Source organism: Diabrotica virgifera, chromosome 1 (assembly GCF_917563875.1).
Source record: "Diabrotica virgifera virgifera chromosome 1, PGI_DIABVI_V3a".
Lineage (NCBI taxonomy): Eukaryota > Metazoa > Arthropoda > Insecta > Coleoptera > Chrysomelidae > Diabrotica > Diabrotica virgifera.
Genome location: NC_065443.1, coordinates 157,559,487 through 157,580,432, shown reverse-complemented (window position 1 = coordinate 157,580,432; position 20,946 = coordinate 157,559,487). Strand labels below are relative to the sequence as shown.

Below are 20,946 nucleotides of genomic sequence, written 5' to 3'. Positions count from 1 at the left end.
GGTCCTTGATCTTCTTTGCTATTTACTTTGTGTTGGCTTGTGTACAGCAATTTGTAGAAGTCTTCAACTATTTTAAGGGTTTCCTCTCTGTTGGTTGTAAGATGACCATTTTTATCTTTAATCTTTATTATCTGCCTTATCTCCGTTTTTAGTTTTCTCAATACTTTCATACTTCTATTATTCTCAATGGTATGTACGATTTGTTCTTGGTTGTATTTTCGAGTGTCTTATCTAAATCTAACAGCTTTGGATATTTTTATTTATTTAATTTTTGTAGTTCGTCGGGTTTCGTTTCCGTCTCGCTTATCCTTTCTCTTCTTTTCTGCATTAGTTGCCTGGTATTTTGGCTGATCTTCTCTTCTTGTTGAGTTCTAGTACATAATTAGTTTTGACTTTCCAGTAAGGTGTTTGTTAATTTATTTTAGTAGGTTAGCACGAGTTTAATAAGAATTTATTTACCGCTTATGCATAATATGTTCATTGCAGTATATATTTATAAAATGTTTTTTTTTATTTTAGGTCTATTGGATGAAATTCAGGAAAATTTTGATTTAGATGATGTCGTCGAAAATAACGATTTTGAAAATCTGTTATTGTATCATGATTGGGGAACTTTCTCCTGCGAACATACAGTACAAAGTAAAGGGTTGTCAAAACTATTGTCATATCCGAGAGATTCTTTTGATTTAATATTAGTTGAGTACACTTTTACCCCTTGTTTATTCTATTTAATTCAAGCTTTCAATTATCCGCCGACAGTAGTAATAACACCATTTCTCTTGCCAGCATTTTTAGCTGAAACATTTGGAAGTGATGTTCAGCCTGCTTATATAGCTAGTCATGTATTAAACCACAATGGAAAATTTACATTTTTCGACCGATTGCGGAATTTTGCTTTGTTGAAGATGGACACTCTACTGCGATACTTCTACGTGAATGATAAAATAAAAGGTTTGTATTCCAAATTGTAATGTATGATTTTATTCATAATAAGATTTAGTATAAGTTTATTCGTACATTTTTAAAGTGTTTTCACACCCTTTCAAACTTCTATTTAGAGTACTACTTAGTGGCAAAAAAGTTTATAATAAATACTCTCTCCAAACTTCCAAACTCTCATCAAACTAATAAATTTTTGATAGTGATTTATAGGTCTTAGGCCCACATATAAAATTGTTATTTATAACCATACCGTTGAAACTTTTGTACTTGTTATTTGGGCGGAGTCGGACAAATTTGGAGCTTAGAGCATTATGGCAGTGGGGCGTTTGTCTGTCAAGCGGTCACGAAGTTGCCAATTTTATGCAAGAAAAAAATTTATAACCACATTGGTCATTTTATTTTAATCAATGGTTTTTATCATATAAACAGCGAAAACAATTTTGTCGAACAAAAATATTGGGGCATATGACGCGTCGGACACGCTAAATATGTCAAATTTATGAAAATAATAAATTTATTACCACATGGATAATTTTAACGGTATCTATCATAAAACCTTTTTACAATAATGTGGTAACCTTGTCGGACAATTTTCACGGGGCATATGCGCAGTCAGATGCGCCGAAGATGTCAATTTCCTGGAATTTTTTATTTATAACACAGATGTTATTTTTATTTTGTACTTTTTTTACATGTGTAATGCATATTGGATCACTTGTCGGACAAAAATAATGGGGCGTTTTGGTACAATTTAAAAAAAAGTGTAATTTTTATACATTTTTGACTTCACATTATATTACGTATTTTTCGGCTTATATTACCCGTATGCGCGCCAATGGTGAATATTAAATTCTTAACTGTAGTTAAAAAATGTGCAATAACTACCTCTTAAAACCCACCAAATTTCATTTGCATATCTCAACCGGTTTTAAGGCAATAAATAAATCGTCAGTTTGTCACAAAAACTTCAACACCCCCTATCTCGGAAACGAAGCATTTGTGGACATACGTTTTTCTCGTAAAGCAAACTGATTTTATTTTGTCATGCAAAATTACTCCTTAAAGTTTGCCATACTTATTTAAAAGCACCCTGTGTCCAGGGCAGCTTTATCCATTAGGCAATATAGGCAGTTGCCTAGGGCGGCACATTATGAGAGGGCGGCAAGAATACTGTACAAAAAATATTTGTATATAAAAATTATGGATCTGGGTTGTATCATTAGAGTATAAAGCTCTTTCAAATTACTTTACCGCAAAGAAAGCCAAAAAATTGTGCCCAAATGAAACATATAAAGAAATAAGAAAGAGAAAAAGAAAAATTCAATTTGACGAGGAGGCCGATGATGAACTAAACTTTTCAGCTAGTGATGAGATGAAAATCAACACATTCTATATTATAATCGACACTCTGATAAGACACCTGAATAGACGTCTGGAATCTTATCGACTTATTTATCAACGTTTTCGTGTTATTAACAGATTTGCCAAAATTAAGCAATGAAGAAATTATTAAAGAAGCTGAAAATCTGATACAAAATAAAGACGACCAAGACACATCATTCAAACATGAATGCATTCACTTCAAGGGTCATTTGGATATCACAATAAAATCACTAATTGACATAAGAAGAATTAGTGCAGTCACTGAATGTGGATATGAGCTATTACCTCCGATTTCGTTGAACCTCCATCGATTTGCATGAAAATTGGTGAGTGGTTAGAGAATATCTCAAGGAACAAAGGTAATATGGTGTCAACTTGCGCTTTTACTCTGGGGGTGGATGAAACCCCTTCTCGGGGGTGAAAATTATTTTATTAAAAATATCCCCAAAATTAGATAGAGGGACAAATTCTAAGCAAAATTTGTTACATAAAGTTATTAAAATAAATCAAAATTTTTTGAGTTATTAAAGATCAAAGATTTTAAATTTTTGTGAGAAAAATACATGTTTTTAACCGATTTTTCATAAATAACTCAAAAACTATAAGATTTTACCAAAAAGTTATTATTACCAAAGTTGAAGCTAATAAAAAATGAAATAAACTCCTTACTGGAAAAACCTTTTAATGTTAACTAAAAGTGAGTTATAATAGGTAATTTAATGTATATTTTTTTCGGCGAATACACAATAACGGTAAAATGATACATTTTATAACATAACCTTATTAAACATTAATTTGTCAAAGTACTTAGAAATATCTATAAGATGAGCCCTCGAACAAGTTGATAGCATTAAAATTTATGAACCAAATATTTTTCAAAATCTATCTTTTAAAAAATTTTCCAAAAAAGTTATTGTTTCTTTTAATAACTCCGTTAATTTTTACGATATCAGGTTTGCCTAAAAACCATTTGAAAGTTAATTTTAATGGCTATTAAACCACGTTGAATTTAATCTTTTAAACCCCTTACTTTTTTTTTTTAAATAAAAGGTTAAATGGCCCCGGTTACATGGTTCTCGCAGTAAAATTTAAGCTTTAAACGTTTTTATCTCGGTTAATTTTTACCCTACAGAAATACTAAAAAGGTAAAACATTTGATAAAGAAAAAACTAAAATTTGGTTTTACATCTATCACTTTTTACGTATATTGAGTATTTTTAGAGTTATTATCAAAAGAAAATGAAAATTATGATAATTTTAAAAATTCTAATTTTTGAAGTTATACTTCTTTAGGCGCCATTGAGATTGAGGGTGAATTTATATTGATCTGCGCGCATGCGCACACCGACAGTTTGGTATTAGTCTTTATACGGGCTCTGATTGGGTGTTGAAATGATCTGTCAATAATTTTTCAATATGGAGGTTATCGGTAAACAAAAATGTTGTATAATATATTAGTTTTTATTGTTGTGAGGACAGAAATAAAATCAAATTATAATTATAGTGACTTTTTAAATAGTTTTGAAAAGCCACAGGTACGTAATTCTAAATGTTTCAGTTGTATTCCAATAAAAAATTATCTTCATACCTATTTGGAAAGTGTAAAAAAAATAATGTACTTACCTAGTACTTGCTATGCTATACCCCTAGTAGGCAATGCTTTAATTTACATTATCTGATTACGAACAAACTTTCTACAAATTTTCATCTAATGTATCGTTTTCTTACTCTATATATTGCTGTATTTTAATTCGACAAAAATCAAACTAATAGAAATTCATATAAACAAAATGTCAAAAAGTTGTTCAGTTTGTGTATATTCCCACATGACGTATACGCGGAGGTGGTGCAGTTTGAAATCGCTTCGACTCTCGTACGGCGGGATACACGGGAAGTAGGTTCAAGCCCAATGCAAGTTATATCATTTTTTATTTTTTTTATAGATTTTATGATTGTAAGTATATTATTATATAACTTTTTTCAGAAAATACGTATTTAATTAAAATTTTTTGCAAAAATTATTGTTCAGAAATCATTTGTGGCATTTTACAATGTGTTTGTGAGTGTTTTATTCTTTTATTTTTTTTTTAATTTCTGGTATTGTTTTAATAAAAATTTTTGGAAAGTAGTAGAGAAACTGTTTAAAGTATATTGATTTCGTTGAAACCATATAATAGAAGTATAACTTCTTACGTGCGTACAAAGTACACACATTCTTTTTTTTTAATTATATCTTTTTTCAAAAATATGAATTCTAAACCCGTCAAAATTAATGAAATCATATTTTACAGGTATATTTTATAAAATGCATCGTTTTCCCGTTATTTAAGCTTGAATACTTAGATTTGCGTAGTTACTCGTCGAAAAAAATATACATTCAATTACCAATAACTCACTTTGAATTAACATTAGTTTAGTTCTTTAAGTGAGGAGTGTATTCAGATTTTTATTATCTTTAATTTTGGTAATAACCACTTTTTGGAAAAGCTTATAGTTTTTGAGTTATACGTGAAAAACGCTTTAAAACATGCCTTTTTTACGAAAAAATAAAATCTTTGATCTTTAATAACTCAAAAAGTATTGATTTATATTAATAACTTTATATAACAAATTTTACTTAGAATTTGTCTCTTTATCGATTTATGGTATTATTTAAAAAATAATAATTTTCATCCCTGAAAAGGGGTGGCATCCACCACCACGGTAAAAGCGCAAGTCTGCATCATGTCACCTTTGTTCTTTGAGCTATCCTCTAACTACTCACCAATTTTCATGAATTTGGAGGTCAAATAATTAATCGATGGAGGTTTAACGAAATCGGAGGTCAAAACCTTCAGTGACTGCACTATGTAAGTGGATTGAAAGATATTTTCCCTAATTTTGACATTGCTTTGCACATTTATTTGTGCATCCCAGTTGCCAACGTGTCCGCTGAAAGGGCATTTTCGAAAATAACAAGAATTAAAAATAATTTCCCATCAAGTATGACGCAAGAACGTGTTAACACTTTGTCGATTTTGTTAAGAAAAAAAATTTTTTTTAAAGTCTTTTTTTGAACAGAATTCTCTGATGTGATCGAACTGGAGTGACGATTTTTTCTGTTATAGGTATATAAACATCGTAGTTTAAATCCATTTTTAGTGTATTCTTATTTAAATAAAAATTTCTGCAATTTTTTCGCAAAAATAGTAGGTACATGTTTGAAGGGCGGTTACTAGAGAATTGCCTAGGGCATCAATTGATCTAAACGCGGCCCTGCCTGTGTCTATGAAAAACATGGTTAATTGTTAAAGTCCTTAAATTTTTTACTATCCAACATAAATGAATGAATGAAAAAACAGAATGTTGCGAAGACATGAGGCTATAGTTAGGTTTTAATTTTAGTATTTTATAGATACTAGAATATTCCACAGGGTGATGCGAACTTTGAGAAAAAAATACAGTTTGATTCATACGCTAGGTTTGCAATGAAAAATTATGTGTGTACCAACAATATTATTACAGGGATATTGCTAATATGGTGGCTCCTGCCTTCTGTGCCACCCTGGATACTTAGGGGTGGTTACCCCGAAGATGAGGGTTGATGTAGTAAATATAGTTCGTTGTTAAGTCATTTATTTACACGTTAACTATATCACAGAAAGTAACTGGTGGTATGTTATTTACTTGAATTCGATGTTACCCCGTCGAATCTCAACTGCCCATTGATTTATCTGTTCTCGTAAAAATATAATTAAAGTCGGTTATTGTTTATTTACTGTTTTGGTAAGCCGAGGTGACCGTGATTTAAAGTGCTGACTGTTAATAAACACCCACTGAATATTATTGCAACTCGACCTTGTATCAAATACTAGCATGCAAAACTAGGTTACTCGTATTTATTAAACAAACATTACCACGGGCATTTAATTATTAAAAGGTTTATTTGTAATATGATGTTTATTGAGATGCTGTGTATCCCAATTCATCTTCCCCTTCCCCCGAAAATTTTCTGACTACGGAAAAGGAAGAAAATTTTTCTAATAGTACCACTAATTACTTGCTGCGTTTTATGAAGTACAATATATACATTTTTCCTATAAATACTAATTAGATACAAAAAATAAAAGTGAAAATGTTCGTTATCTAGACTGTTCCCGTTTCACTTGTCACTCACGGTGTTCTCGGATTGTAAGCATAGAGTCTATTCTTATGTATTTCCTTGATTTTATTGTTTTCCGATCTGATCTTACAATTAACATTATTTACCTCTGTTATTGTGAAAGGGCCTACATAAAGACTATCAAACTTACCATTCTCTTCCCTTTTTACCAGGACTAGGTCTCCTATTTTAAATTGTTGTGGTGTTGCTTTGAGCTTATTCTTTTCTTGTCGCTCTTTTTTGTGCTTTAGTAAGAAGGTTCTAGCTCTCTCGTGTGCGCTTTGTAGTTTGTAACGTAACTCATTGTAGTAAGCATCTATATTGTAACATGGTTGAACCTCCTGTGTAAGGTCTTCTGGTAGGTTAACCTTCCTGCCATATAATAGTTCAAACGGTGTGTAACCATGGTACGCGTTAGGGGTTGTATTGTAGCAGTATGTGAACATCCTGCAACACACATCCCAATTTTCTCTGTCTTCATCTATGAATGCTCTTACGTACTCGTTTAATGTTCTGTGTAGTTTTTCGCAACTTCCAATGGACTGTGGATGGTATGCCGTTGAGAAGTTGTGCTCTATTTTTAATAGCTTTGTTAATTCCTGCATTACTTCATTTTTATATTCTGTGCCTTGGTCTGTTCTTATTTGCTTCATGAGTCCGTATGTTGGTATGAAATGATCAAAAATTCCTCGGGCTATTGTATCTGCTTCTTTATTGCACACGGGTATGCTGACCGCGTATTTAGTAAGTTCACATAACATTGTTATACAGTATCTATTACCTTCGTTACTTTTAGTGAATGGACCTATCGTATCTATATATACTATGTCCCATGGTTTGGAAGAAGTGTCCGATATCACGAATTCTTCGACATGTGTTTTTTTCGGTTTATTAATTTGACATTTATGACATTGTTTAACGTATTTTCTTACGTCTTTTTCCAAATTTTTCCATCTAAATCTTGCTTTTAGCTTCTTTATGAGTCTGTTATTTCCTACGTGTCCTCCAAACATCGGAAGATTGTGATATTCCTCTATTAGCCTGTGTTTTTCTTTGTCTTCTTCTATTGTTTCTGGTACTTCACATATGTATATTTCAACATTCTTTAATATTTTGTTTCCTTGTTTAATAAATTCCTCAATTGTGCACACTTTAAAAATAATATCGTTTACGTATATTTTTACTTTACGTACTGCATTCTCTACCGCCAGCTTATCAAGCTGTGCCAACATTTGGTTTAAATCGAAATGATTGAATCCTGTGGCTATGCTCTTGCTGCACTTTATTTTGTTTTTGACCCTAATGCTCAGCCTTGGTGAGATTAGTTCTGCTCCAAAAGACAAAATTGGTAGTCTATGCGCCTCTAAATTATTTAGTACCTTTCTTACTGTCTGTTTGTGGGCTTCTGGCTGTAGTGCGAGTTCGCTTTCTGCCTTCGTTTGCCTTGCTTCCTTCTTATTTTCTCTTGCTTGAGCTCGTGTTATAGCTAATATATGGGTATTGTCTATGTATAGGTTCTTTAGTTGATGTAATGTTATTCTTGAAAGACTATCTGCATAGTTATTTTTCCCTGTTATGTATTCTATTTCGAAATCGTATTCCTCTAAATCTAATCTGATTCTTGTAAGTTTCGAAGTTGGTTCTTTCATTGCAAATAAATGTGTTAGTGGTTTATGATCCGTTTTTACTAAAAATGTTGGTGCTCCATATAAATAACATTTGAAATGATTAATTCCCCAATGAATCGCTAGTAATTCCTTAACGATTATAGGTTTATTACATTCTCCTTTATTAAAACTTCTTGATGCGTATGCTATAGGTAGGTCTATTCCGTTATAATCTTGACTTAAAATTGCTGAACAACTCTCGTTGGATGCGTCTGTTGTTAGGATGAATTGTTTATTGAAATCTGGATATTTTAGGATCGGTGGCTTCATCAGAGATGATTTAAGCTTATTGAATGCTTTTTCACATTCTTCTGACCAAAAAAATTCTACTCCTTTTCTTGATAATCTGTTGAGTGGTCTGCATATTTCAGCAAAATTTTGAATAAAACGTCTATAATAGTTACAAAATGCTACGAATCTTTTTGTTTCTTCCGCTGTCTTAGGTGTCGGGTATTGTTCAATCGTTGCATATTTTGCTTTGTCTGGGGATACTCCTTCCTGAGAAAGATCATGTCCTAAATATGTTACTTCTCTTCTAAAAAATTGACATTTTCCTGGGTTAAGTTTCAAATTGAATTTTCGACATGTCTCAAATGTCTTTTTCAGGTTGTCTAGGTGATGTTTTTCAGATATTCCTATCACTACTATATCGTCCATGTAAAGAAATGCTTTGTCTGGTGTTAATCCCGAAAATGCTATTGACATTATCCTTGAAAAGCTGTTTGGGCTTACATTTAATCCAAAAGGTAATCTGGTAAATTGAAATGCTCCATTTTCTGTGCTAAACGATGTGTATTTTCTCGATGATTTTTCTAATGGTATCTGGTGAAAACCTGACATTAAGTCTATAACTGAAAACCATTTTGCTCTTCCTAGTTGATCTAGTATCGAGTCTATCCTTGGTAAAGGAAATTTGTCTGTGACTATTTTCTTGTTCAGTTGTCTAAAATCTATGCATAATCTCCATGCTTTATTTCCATCTATCGCCTTTTTCGGTACCAGTACTACTGGGCTGTTGTATTCTGATGTAGACGGTTCTATTATTCCTTGGTCTCTCAGTTTTTGTACTTGCCGGTTTAATTCCTCTGTTTGTGCATGAGGTGTCCTATAGTTTTTAATGTATACTGGAGTTTGGTCTTTAACTCTCAGTTTCTGCTCGTAGAAGTTGTTACATGTTAGCATGTCGTGCCTTAGGGCGAATATATCTGAATAATCTTCACATAAAGATACTAACTTATCGCGTATGTATTCTGGAATGTCTAACTTCAATGATTCCCGTAATTCCTTTTTCCTATCCTTGCTGTCGTTGATCAGTCTATATATGTTGAATAATTTAATGTCTAATGTTTTGATTTCGTTTGTCTCTACTTTTACTGTTTCGTAGGTTGTGTTCAAAATTTTGATGTACAGATTATTACTTGAAATAATTGCTCTCGCTATGAATATTCCTGGTTGTATTTCTTGTTGTTCCACTATCCTGTCGTTCTTCAGCGTTTGAAAAATTTTTACGATTCTGTAAATTTCACATCTGGGCGGTATTATTATCGTGTCATTATCTATATTATCTAAAATGTTTGTACTAATGTAACAATCGTTGTCCTCTTTAATGTGCATTTTAAGGTTAGCATAGTCTAGTATGCATTGAAAATTTGAAATGAAGTCTCTCCCAATGATTCCGTCGGTTGGAATAGGAAAGCTAGGTTCCACTAATTGAAAGATATGCTCAAATCGAGATCCTTTTACTTCTAGTGTTGTTTCAACTTCTCCCATTGTTTGTAATTCTCCTTTAGTTACTCCTTTTATTTTCGCTTTTGTGTTTGGTTTCACATGTTCCTTCATAAAATCTTGTGAACATTTCAGTATTGAAATATCAGCTCCTGTGTCTATGATAAAGGTATTTGTGTTTTCTAGGATTCCTGTTTTCATTCGTACAAAATTCGTTAGGTTTAAGTCGAAGTTGTAAATATTATATTCCACTTCTGACTGTGTACTTTCCTTGTTTCGTTCATTCAAAACCCCAACTGCTGGTTTTCTGTTTCCTCTTGGCTGTCTTCTAACTCAAGTAGCCTTACGTTTCTGTTTCGTCCTCCTCTCTGGTTTCCTCTGTACGTTTGGTTGTTGAATTGTCTATATCCTCTGTTGGAATAATTCCGTTGGTTTCCTGTTTCTTCTCCTTCGTTCCGTTGTCCGAAGTTATTTCTTCTTCCTCTGTCGTATTTGTTGTGGTATCCTCTTCGGTATTGATGTTGTCCTCTCCTATTTTCATAATTCGTCCTATAATTGAACACTCTTCCCTGTGTGTTCTCCTCTGTCGTATCAATCGATAAAAATTTAGATACTACTTCCTGCGGTGTTGTGAAATTACCTGCCTCCAGTATTAACTTTGCTCTATCCGTATTAACGTTTCGCTTCATTGTTGCTACAACTGTTTCCGTTGTGTATTTTTTCGCTAGCTCCAATGGCATTCCTTCCGCTATGTATGCTACTTTCAACTGTTCCGCTAATTCCTCTACTTCGGATGCGTACACTGCTGCATCTCTGTTTCCTTGCCTTTTCTTTGCTAACTTGTCTATTATCGTTTTCGGATTGTCACCTCTTAATTCTTTCTTCAGTGCCGCTGCTATAAGTGGGATCGTATCCTCTGTAGTTATCAGATTTCTAGCCTTATTAGTCAGTCTTGTTTTTATTAATGTTATTGCTGTTTCTTCATGTCCTTCTGCTATTTTTCCAAGTAACTCTAATGCGTCTAAAAATGGTTGTAATTTCCCTGCGCTTCCATCAAACTCGTTGGGCAATACCTTGCTTGCAATATTCAAAAATTCGTTGATTGTCAGAGCCATGTTTAATATTTTTATCTCTTGTTTTATGTCGCTTTTTCCCTCTTTTATTTCCTCGTCAATTTTTTCCTCTATCTCCTCGTCACTTTTTTCCTCTTCTACTTCTTCGTCGCTTTGTTCTTCCTCTATTTCCTTGTCGATTAGTTGATGTATTGAACTTGGAACTACTGTCGTTAAGTTTACAGCTTGAAATGAGCGGATAACTTTATCTCTTATTTTTCCGAAATATTTGTTGCACGCTTCTCTTTGTTTGTCCGATAACGCTTCCCAATTTTTCTTCGTTAAATGTGTGAATTTGTTATACAATTTAATTAGCTGTGTCGTTACTTCTTCTTGTATATCCTTAGATTTAGGTACTTTCTTCTTCAAGAACCTTCTACTTTGTCTTGTTACTTCTTGCGTAATCTCCTCAACTATTTTGATGAAATCTTCCCAAGTAACTTTGTTGCTACTCATTTATTCATAATTTTCTTATTCCTGTACCCGTAACGAACGCATAAATTTGACAGTCTTACGCGGTATAGTAAATATATATGAAAAATATTATGTCAAAAATAGTAAAAATATAGTAAATTGCCATAAAAAATCAGTATATCACTCAATATAAATCACCATTAAAAAGGGATCTACTGCTTAGCCAATAAAAGTGTAATAAAAATCAGTAGTCCCATAATAAATGGATAAGAATCAGCAAAGATAAAATATGTTGGTAAATATATAAAAAAATCATATAAAAATCAGTATCAAATAAAATGTATCATTACGTCCTATAATAACTAATATCAGGGTTAAAAAAAATTCTGTATATTTTGATAAATATTGGTATCATAAGGAAATTAAAATAGAATAATTAAGTAAAAATAGGTAAAACTTAAAAGGTAATGTGCGTCTTAAATGATAATTACGTTAATATTACTTTATACTTTATATTTTATATTATACGAATCAGGAAATACCATAAAAATAGATAATATGGACTTACCACTTTAAACGTCTTTGTTCGTATCACCCAAAAGTTCTCGCTGCACGTTCCATAGCATTGTCCCACGATGTTCCATATGGTAGTTCCGTCTCCATTCCATTCCATTCAGCTCCACGTCGGCCTGATGTCTCCATTATTTCCATGTAGGTACCACACTGTTGTCTAGGGTGGTCGAGGTGCCGGAACATTAACGTTTTTCTCCATTTCTATACTCGTCCCGTCTACCAGTCCTGTTTGTTCCCTACGTTCTCGCCTGGTCTTGGATCGCCATATGGTGGCTCCTGGCTTCTGTGCCACCCTGGATACTTAGGGGTGGTTACCCCGAAGATGAGGGTTGATGTAGTAAATATAGTTCGTTGTTAAGTCATTTATTTACACGTTAACTATATCACAGAAAGTAACTGGTGGTATGTTATTTACTTGAATTCGATTATTTACATTATCTGATTACGAACAAACTTTCTACAAATTTTCATCTAATGTATCGTTTTCTTACTCTATATATTGCTGTATTTTAATTCGACAAAAATCAAACTAATAGAAATTCATATAAACAAAATGTCAAAAAGTTGTTCAGTTTGTGTATATTCCCACATGACGTATACGCGGAGGTGGTGCAGTTTGAAATCGCTTCGACTCTCGTACGGCGGGATACACGGGAAGTAGGTTCAAGCCCAATGCAAGTTATATCATTTTTTATTTTTTTTATAGATTTTATGATTGTAAGTATATTATTATATAACTTTTTTCAGAAAATACGTATTTAATTAAAATTTTTTGCAAAAATTATTGTTCAGAAATCATTTGTGGCATTTTACAATGTGTTTGTGAGTGTTTTATTCTTTTATTTTTTTTTTAATTTCTGGTATTGTTTTAATAAAAATTTTTGGAAAGTAGTAGAGAAACTGTTTAAAGTATATTGATTTCGTTGAAACCATATAATAGAAGTATAACTTCTTACGTGCGTACAAAGTACACACATTCTTTTTTTTTAATTATATCTTTTTTCAAAAATATGAATTCTAAACCCGTCAAAATTATTGAAATCATATTTTACAGGTATATTTTATAAAATGCATCGTTTTCCCGTTATTTAAGCTTGAATACTTAGATTTGCGTAGTTACTCGTCGAAAAAAATATACATTCAATTACCAATAACTCACTTTGAATTAACATTAGTTTAGTTGTTTAAGTGAGGAGTGTATTCAGATTTTTATTATCTTTAATTTTGGTAATAACCACTTTTTGGAAAAGCTTATAGTTTTTGAGTTATACGTGAAAAACGCTTTAAAACATGCCTTTTTTACGAAAAAATAAAATCTTTGATCTTTAATAACTCAAAAAGTATTGATTTATATTAATAACTTTATATAACAAATTTTACTTAGAATTTGTCTCTTTATCGATTTATGGTATTATTTAAAAAATAATAATTTTCATCCCTGAAAAGGGGTGGCATCCACCACCACGGTAAAAGCGCAAGTCTGCATCATGTCACCTTTGTTCTTTGAGCTATCCTCTAACTACTCACCAATTTTCATGAATTTGGAGGTCAAATAATTAATCGATGGAGGTTTAACGAAATCGGAGGTCAAAACCTTCAGTGACTGCACTATGTAAGTGGATTGAAAGATATTTTTCCACCTACCTCTACCGAAAGTATACTTTTCCGGACCTGATTGTAGGGAGCAAAGTTGTACTTTTCCTCCCTAGGGAGGAAAATATTTTTCCTCCCTAGGGAGGAAAAGTAAAAGTGACGTCATGGTATTTCATTCATGAAATATAACTTATTGACGCCCTGTATAATATCTATTTTCTATTACGAAGTATCTATACATTTTAACGTTTATTTATAAAACATCCTGTATTTTGCAGATTGGTAAAAAACATTAAATTGTTATTTTGATTTAACAATGTTTACATTAATAATTTGACTTATATTTGACAGTTGACAGTTATAGTGTACCTACTTGTTGTTTTAGTTCTAATAAATTTTGTTGGTTAGTTACATAAATAAATTAAGTAAAAATGAAAAAATTACTTGTTATTTGAGGAAGGTGGAAAACCCATATGTATAACATGGGAGTAAAGTGCCTTTTCCTCCCTTGAATGATTACTGCCCTCCGCTACGCGTCGGGCAGTAAACTTCATTCTCGGGAGGAAAAGTTACACTTTCCTCCCTTGTTATACAAATAGCTATTTCCACCTACCTCTACTGAAAGTATACTTTTCCGGACGTGATTGTAGGGAGCAAAGTTGTACTTTTCCTCCCTAGGGAGGAAAATATTTTTCCTCCCTAGGGAGGAAAAGTAAAAGTGACGTCATGGTATTTCATTCATGAAATATAACTTATTGGCGCCCTGTACAATATCTATTTTCTATTACGTAAGTATCTATACATTTTAACGTTTATTTAAAAACATTCTCTATTTTGCAGAATGGTAAAAAACAGTAAATTGTTATTCTGATTTAACAATGTTTACATTAATAATTTGACTTATATTTGACAGTTGACAGTTATATTGTACCTACTTGTCAGTTTTAGTTCTAATAAATTTTGTTGGTTAGTTACATAAATAAATTAAGTAAAAATGAAAAAAGGAGGAAATTATTTGAGGAAGGCGGAAAAACCATATGTATAACATGGGAGTAAAGTGCCTTTTCCTCCCTTGAATGATTACTGCCCTCCGCTACGCGTCGGGCAGTAAACTTCATTCTCGGGAGGAAAAGGAGCACTTTCCTCCCTTGTTATACAAATAGCTATTCCCTAATTTTGACATTGCTTTGCACATTTATTTGTGCATCCCAGTTGCCAACGTGTCCGCTGAAAGGGCATTTTCGAAAATAACAAGAATTAAAAATAATTTCCCATCAAGTATGACGCAAGAACGTGTTAACACTTTGTCGATTTTGTTAAGAAAAAAAATTTTTTTTAAAGTCTTTTTTTGAACAGAATTCTCTGATGTGATCGAACTGGAGTGACGATTTTTTCTGTTATAGGTATATAAACATCGTAGTTTAAATCCATTTTTAGTGTATTCTTATTTAAATAAAAATTTCTGCAATTTTTTCGCAAAAATAGTAGGTACATGTTTGAAGGGCGGTTACTAGAGAATTGCCTAGGGCGTCAATTGATCTAAACGCGGCCCTGCCTGTGTCTATGAAAAACATGGTTAATTGTTAAAGTCCTTAAATTTTTTATTATCCAACATAAATGAATGAATGAAAAAACAGAATGTTGCGAAGACATGAGGCTATAGTTAGGTTTTAATTTTAGTTATTTTATAGATACTAGAATATTCCACAGGGTGATGCGAACTTTGAGAAAAAAATACAGTTTGATTCATACGCTAGGTTTGCAATGAAAAATTATGTATGTACCAACAATATTATTACAGGGATATTGCTAATATGGTGGCTCCTGCCTTCTGTGCCACCCTGGATACTTAGGGGTGGTTACCCCGAAGATGAGGGTTGATGTAGTAAATATAGTTCGTTGTTAAGTCATTTATTTACACGTTAACTATATCACAGAAAGTAACTGGTGGTATGTTATTTACTTGAATTCGATGTTACCCCGTCGAATCTCAACTGCCCATTGATTTATCTGTTCTCGTAAAAATATAATTAAAGTCGGTTATTGTTTATTTACTGTTTTGGTAAGCCGAGGTGACCGTGATTTAAAGTGCTGACTGTTAATAAACACCCACTGAATATTATTGCAACTCGACCTTGTATCAAATACTAGCATGCAAAACTAGGTTACTCGTATTTATTAAACAAACATTACCACGGGCATTTAATTATTAAAAGGTTTATTTGTAATATGATGTTTATTGAGATGCTGTGTATCCCAATTCACTAAAGAATAAGGCGCTAATGTATTGAAACAATCACTTAAATCGGACAAGAAGTTTATAAAATACAAGCCATCAAAATGACCCATTTTTAGGGTGGGCGATTAATTTTCGTCCAGATTGTACACATACAGGGTGTTTGGTAAAGAATGGGCCATAGCTTAACCTTAGATTCCTAAGGTTAAAATAGGTCGATTTAAGCTAACTTACCTTAGTACGAAAGTTGATAATAACCGAAATACAAGGTGACAAAGTTAAACTTTTATTTTATTTATTCTTGAATATTTCCTAACAGGCATGGGATAATAACATGGGATTTGGCTAAATTTTTTCAATTCAGTCACATTTAGAAGATCGAAAATTTCTTGTATATATAGTGTCGCATGTACGGGAACAGCCGTTCTCTGGGATATAAAAAAATAATAAGCCTCAAGGAGGCCAAAGCGAACTATAAACAATTTTTCTCGGTTAGCTCTACATAGAACAAACTGAAAATTTGTAGAAATACTCCTTATAATATTTATAAGGGGGGTAACGTAGAGAACTTTCCAAAATATTAGAAAAATTTTCCGAAATTTGGAAATTTTTTTAAAAATTCGAAAAAAAAAGCTACAGAACGATGTTACCCTTTTAAATAGCGGTCAGCTCTACATACCTCGGTTAGCTCTACATAGATCAAACTGAAAATTTGTAGAAATGCTCCTTATAATATTTATAAGGGAGTAACGTAGAGAACTTTCCAAAATTAAAAAAAAAATTCCGAAATTTTCCCTCTTGTCGGAAATTTTTTTAAAAATTCGGAAAAAAAACTACAGAACGATGTTACCCTTTTAAATGGTACCACTATACGTCATACCCTTTTAAATGTACTTAGTGTGTGTACCAATTTTCAGCTAAATCGATTCAAAAATAACCGAGAAAAACTGTTTTAAAATTTTTTTTGACAATACCTCTTCGTCGATAGCCTAAAAGAATTAAGTTTTCTGTACGTTTGCCCCAAAATTTTTGTCAGAAAATTACATTTTTTGTTTAAGAATGTAATTACTTGTAACCTACTACTTTTGTCGGAAAAATGGTCGTGAATATAATGGATGCACGAACCCAGCATAGTTTAAAAGTATAGTTTACTAATAAAAATTAAATTTTTTGTCCGACTGTCGATTTGCCCCAATATTTTTGTCGGTCACTTAGATATTTTTATTTAGAATATAACTTATAACCTCCTACTTTTGTCGGAGTTTGTTTTAATTCGAGAAAAAAACTACAGAACGATGTTTGTCATTGTTCAAGGAGCATGTACACACATTTCCAGATCACAATTTTTCCAAAATTTTCCCCGTTTTTGGAAATTTTTTTTGGAAAATTTTGGGTACAGCTCTACGTCATGCTCTTTTAAATGTTGTACTTAGTGTGTGTACCAATTTTCAGCTAAATCGATTCAAAAATAACCAAGAAAATCTGTATTAAATTATTTTTTGACAATACCTCCTCGTCGATAGCCTAAAAGAATTAAGGTTTCTGTTCGTTGGCCCCACGTTTTTGTCAGACAATTACATCTTTTGTTTAAGAATATAATTACTTGTAACCTACTACTTTTGTCGGAAAAATGGTTGTGAAGATAAGGGATGCACGAACCCAGCATAATTTAATAGTAAAGTTTACTAATAAAAATTAAATTTTTTATCGGACTTTCGATTTGCCCCAATATTTTGTCAAGCACTTAGATTTTTTTATTTACAAGATACATAACTATCCTCCTACTTGTGTCGATTTCTTTTTACATTCGAAAAAAAATTGCAGAACGATGTTTGTCATTGTTCAAAGAGTATGTACACAAATTATTAGATCACAATTTTTCCAAAATTTTTCCTCCTGTCGGAAATTTTTTTGGAAAATTTTGGGTACAGATCTACGTCATGCCCTTTTAAATATTGTACATAGTGTGTGTACCAATTTTCAGCTAAATCGATTCAAAAGTAACCGAGAAAAACTGCTTTAAAAATATTTTTACAATAGCTCCTCGTCGATAGCCTAAAAGAATTAAGTTTTTTGTTGGTTTACCCCAACATTTTTGTCAGACAATTACATTTTTTGTTTAAAAATATAAATATTTGTAACCTACTACTTTTGTCGGAAAAATGGTTGTGAAGATAAGGGCTGCACGAACCCAGTATAGTTTAAAAGTATAGTTTACTAATAAAAATGAAATTTTTTGTCCGACTGTCGATTTGCTCCAATATTTTTGTCGGGCACTTAGATTTTTTTATTTAGAATATAATTACTTATAACCTCCTACCTTCGTCGGATTTTTTTTTAATTCGAAAAAAAACTACAGAAAGATGTTTGTCATTGCTCAAGGAGCATGTACACAAATTTCCAGATCACAATTTTTCCAAAATTTTCCCCCTTGTCGGAAAATTTTGGGTACATCTTTACGGCATGTTCTTTTAAATGTTTTACTTCGTGTGTGTACCAATTTTCAGCTAAATCGATTAAAAATAACTGGGAAAAGTGTTTTAAAATTTTTTTTGACAATTCCTCTTCGTCGATAGCCTAAAAGAATTAAGTTTTCTGTTCGTTTGCCCCAACATTTTTGTCAGACAATTACATTTTTTGTTTAAGAATATAATTACTTGTAACCTACTACTTTTGTCGGAAAAATGGTTGTGAAGATAAGGGATGCACGAACCCAGCATAATTTAAAAGTATAGTTTACTAATAAAAATTAAATTTTTTGTCATACTGTCGATTTGCCCCAATATTTTTGTCCGACACTTAGATTTTTTTATTTAGAATATAATTACTTATAACCTCCTATTTTTGTCGGAAAAATGGTTGTAAATAAAAAAATTTCATGAAATTGACATCTTCGGCGCATCCGACTGCGCATAATATGCCCCGTGAAAATTGTCCGACAAGGTTACCACATTATTGTAAAAAGGTTTTATGGTAGATTCAGTTAAAATTATCCATGTGGTAATAAATTTATTTTTTTCATAAATTTGACATATTTAGCGTGTCCGACGCGTCATATGGCCCAATATTTTTGTCCGACAAAATTGTTTTCGCTGTTTATATGATAAAAACCATTAATTAAAATAAAATGACCAATGTGGTTATAAATTTTTTTTGCATAAAATTGACAACTTCGTCACCGCTTGACAGACAAACGCCCCACTACCATAATGCGCCAAGCTCCAAATTTGTCCCTGACTCCACCCAAATAACAAGTACAAAAAATTTCAACGGTGTGGTCATAAATAATAATTTTATATGGGGGCCCAGGACCTTTTAGATGACTAAATAGACCACTATCACCCGCCAGACAGGAAAATCAAACAAGTTAAATCAGACAATATGAAAACTTTAAGACATACTTAAATATCTTTATCATCATCATCAGCAACAGCTATTCCATCTATCGTGGGATGGAAGCCTCCCTTAGGTGTGTCCATTCATATCTATTTGCTGTTTTTTGAATCCATTTGTGGCCAGCCATTCGCTTGATGTCATCAGTTCATCTTGGGAGTCCAAATATCTTTATAGGGGAGTCAATATAGATTTTGACTTCGGAAAAAACCAAACAAGATAAATTTTCAAGTTCTATTGAAGAAGTGGCTGCTTCATTTTTATTAAACAAATGAACTGCGAAATTATTTGTTTTTTTTTTAAATAACTCCGAAAATATAAATCTTAGAAAAAAACTGACTTAACCGTTGAAAAACTCAGAAAATTTTACAAAAAAAACTTATTAAAAGATTTTTCTAAAATTAAATCTATACCTTCTATAATTTTTTAACCCGTGTTGAGCTGCCCCCCCACTTGTAAAAATCAAAAGACAAATAGCCCTGATTTATGAGCTATTTATGAGCTCTCATATTCCGCAAACTAAAAATTTTGAGCTCGTTACACTGAGCAGGAATTTGATACTGTAGTGGGGGGGGGGGGGCTGAGTCAGCCGCCCCACTACTTAAAAATAGGAATATTGAATTGGTTTTTGCGGCAGAATTACGAGCTATTTATGAGCTCTTGAAATTATATAGTTTCGATTTTTGAGCTCATCCCCTTCACCCCCAAACAACCCTTTAATTGATTTAACTTAAGAGAAAAATGCTGAGGAAACTTAAAATATATCGTATTGCGGATATAATTCCTATAGCTTATATACTCTAAGAATAAACTATTAAATCACGTGCATTTCGATTATTGAGCTACAACCCCTTCGCAAGAAAACCACCCTATCTTCCCGGCTTAAGAGAAAGTTTTACTTAAAATGCATTAAACTAATTATTTGGCGACTACATATCATTGAATAATTTATAAGCTTCCAAATTACGCGCATTTAGATCAGTAAATTGCAATTTATTTTGTATAGTGCAGTCACTGAAGGTAAAAATCAACGATTACCTTCAATTTCGGTGAACCTTCATCGATTTTCACGAAAATTGGGCAGTTCTTAGAGGATACGTCAAGAAACAAAGGTGACATGGTACCACCTTGCGCCTTTACCCTGAGGGTCGATACCGCCCCTTCTCGGGGGTGAAAATTATTTTATTAAAAATAACTGCACAAATCAATAAAAGAACAAATTAAAAGCAAAATTTATTTTATAAAGTTAATAAAATAAGTCAATACTTTTTAAGTTATTAAAGATCAAAGATTTTAATTATTCGTGAAAAAAATGCATGTTATGAAGCGGGTTTTCGTAAACCACTGAAAAACTGTAAGTTTTTACAAAAAAGTTAATAGTAGTTTAATTCGTATAGCTTATATTCTAAGAATAAACTCTTAAATCACGCCCCTTTCGATTATAGAGCTACAACCCCTTCGCAAGAAAACCACACCATATTCCCGGCTTAAGAGAGAGTTGTAGATACTTAAAATAATTTAAATTAATTATTTGGCGACTATATATCGTTTAATAATTTATGAGGTAAACCTTCGATTTCGGTAAATCTCCATTCATTTTCACGAATTTACAATAACAACTTGGGGTTTTAACCTGGGGTATATGTCACCCCTTCTCGGGGGTGAAAATTACTTTATTAAAAATAACCCCACAAATCGAGAAAGGGACAAATCGTAAGCAAAATTTGTTATATAATGTGATTAAAATAAATCAATACTTTTTGAGTT

The 20,946-nt window shown here is 32.2% G+C and overlaps 1 protein-coding gene across 2 annotated transcripts in view; it reads left to right on the top strand.

Moving 5' to 3' along the window:
* LOC126878793 (UDP-glycosyltransferase UGT5-like) overlaps positions 1-20,946 on the top strand; it is a 140,414-nt gene that overhangs the window by 80,445 nt on the left and 39,023 nt on the right. For both annotated transcript variants that reach the window (XM_050641689.1, XM_050641687.1), the window contains exon 2: positions 520-951. In XM_050641689.1, the coding sequence (XP_050497646.1) occupies positions 520-951 (432 nt within the window). The remainder of the gene's footprint in view (positions 1-519; positions 952-20,946) is intronic.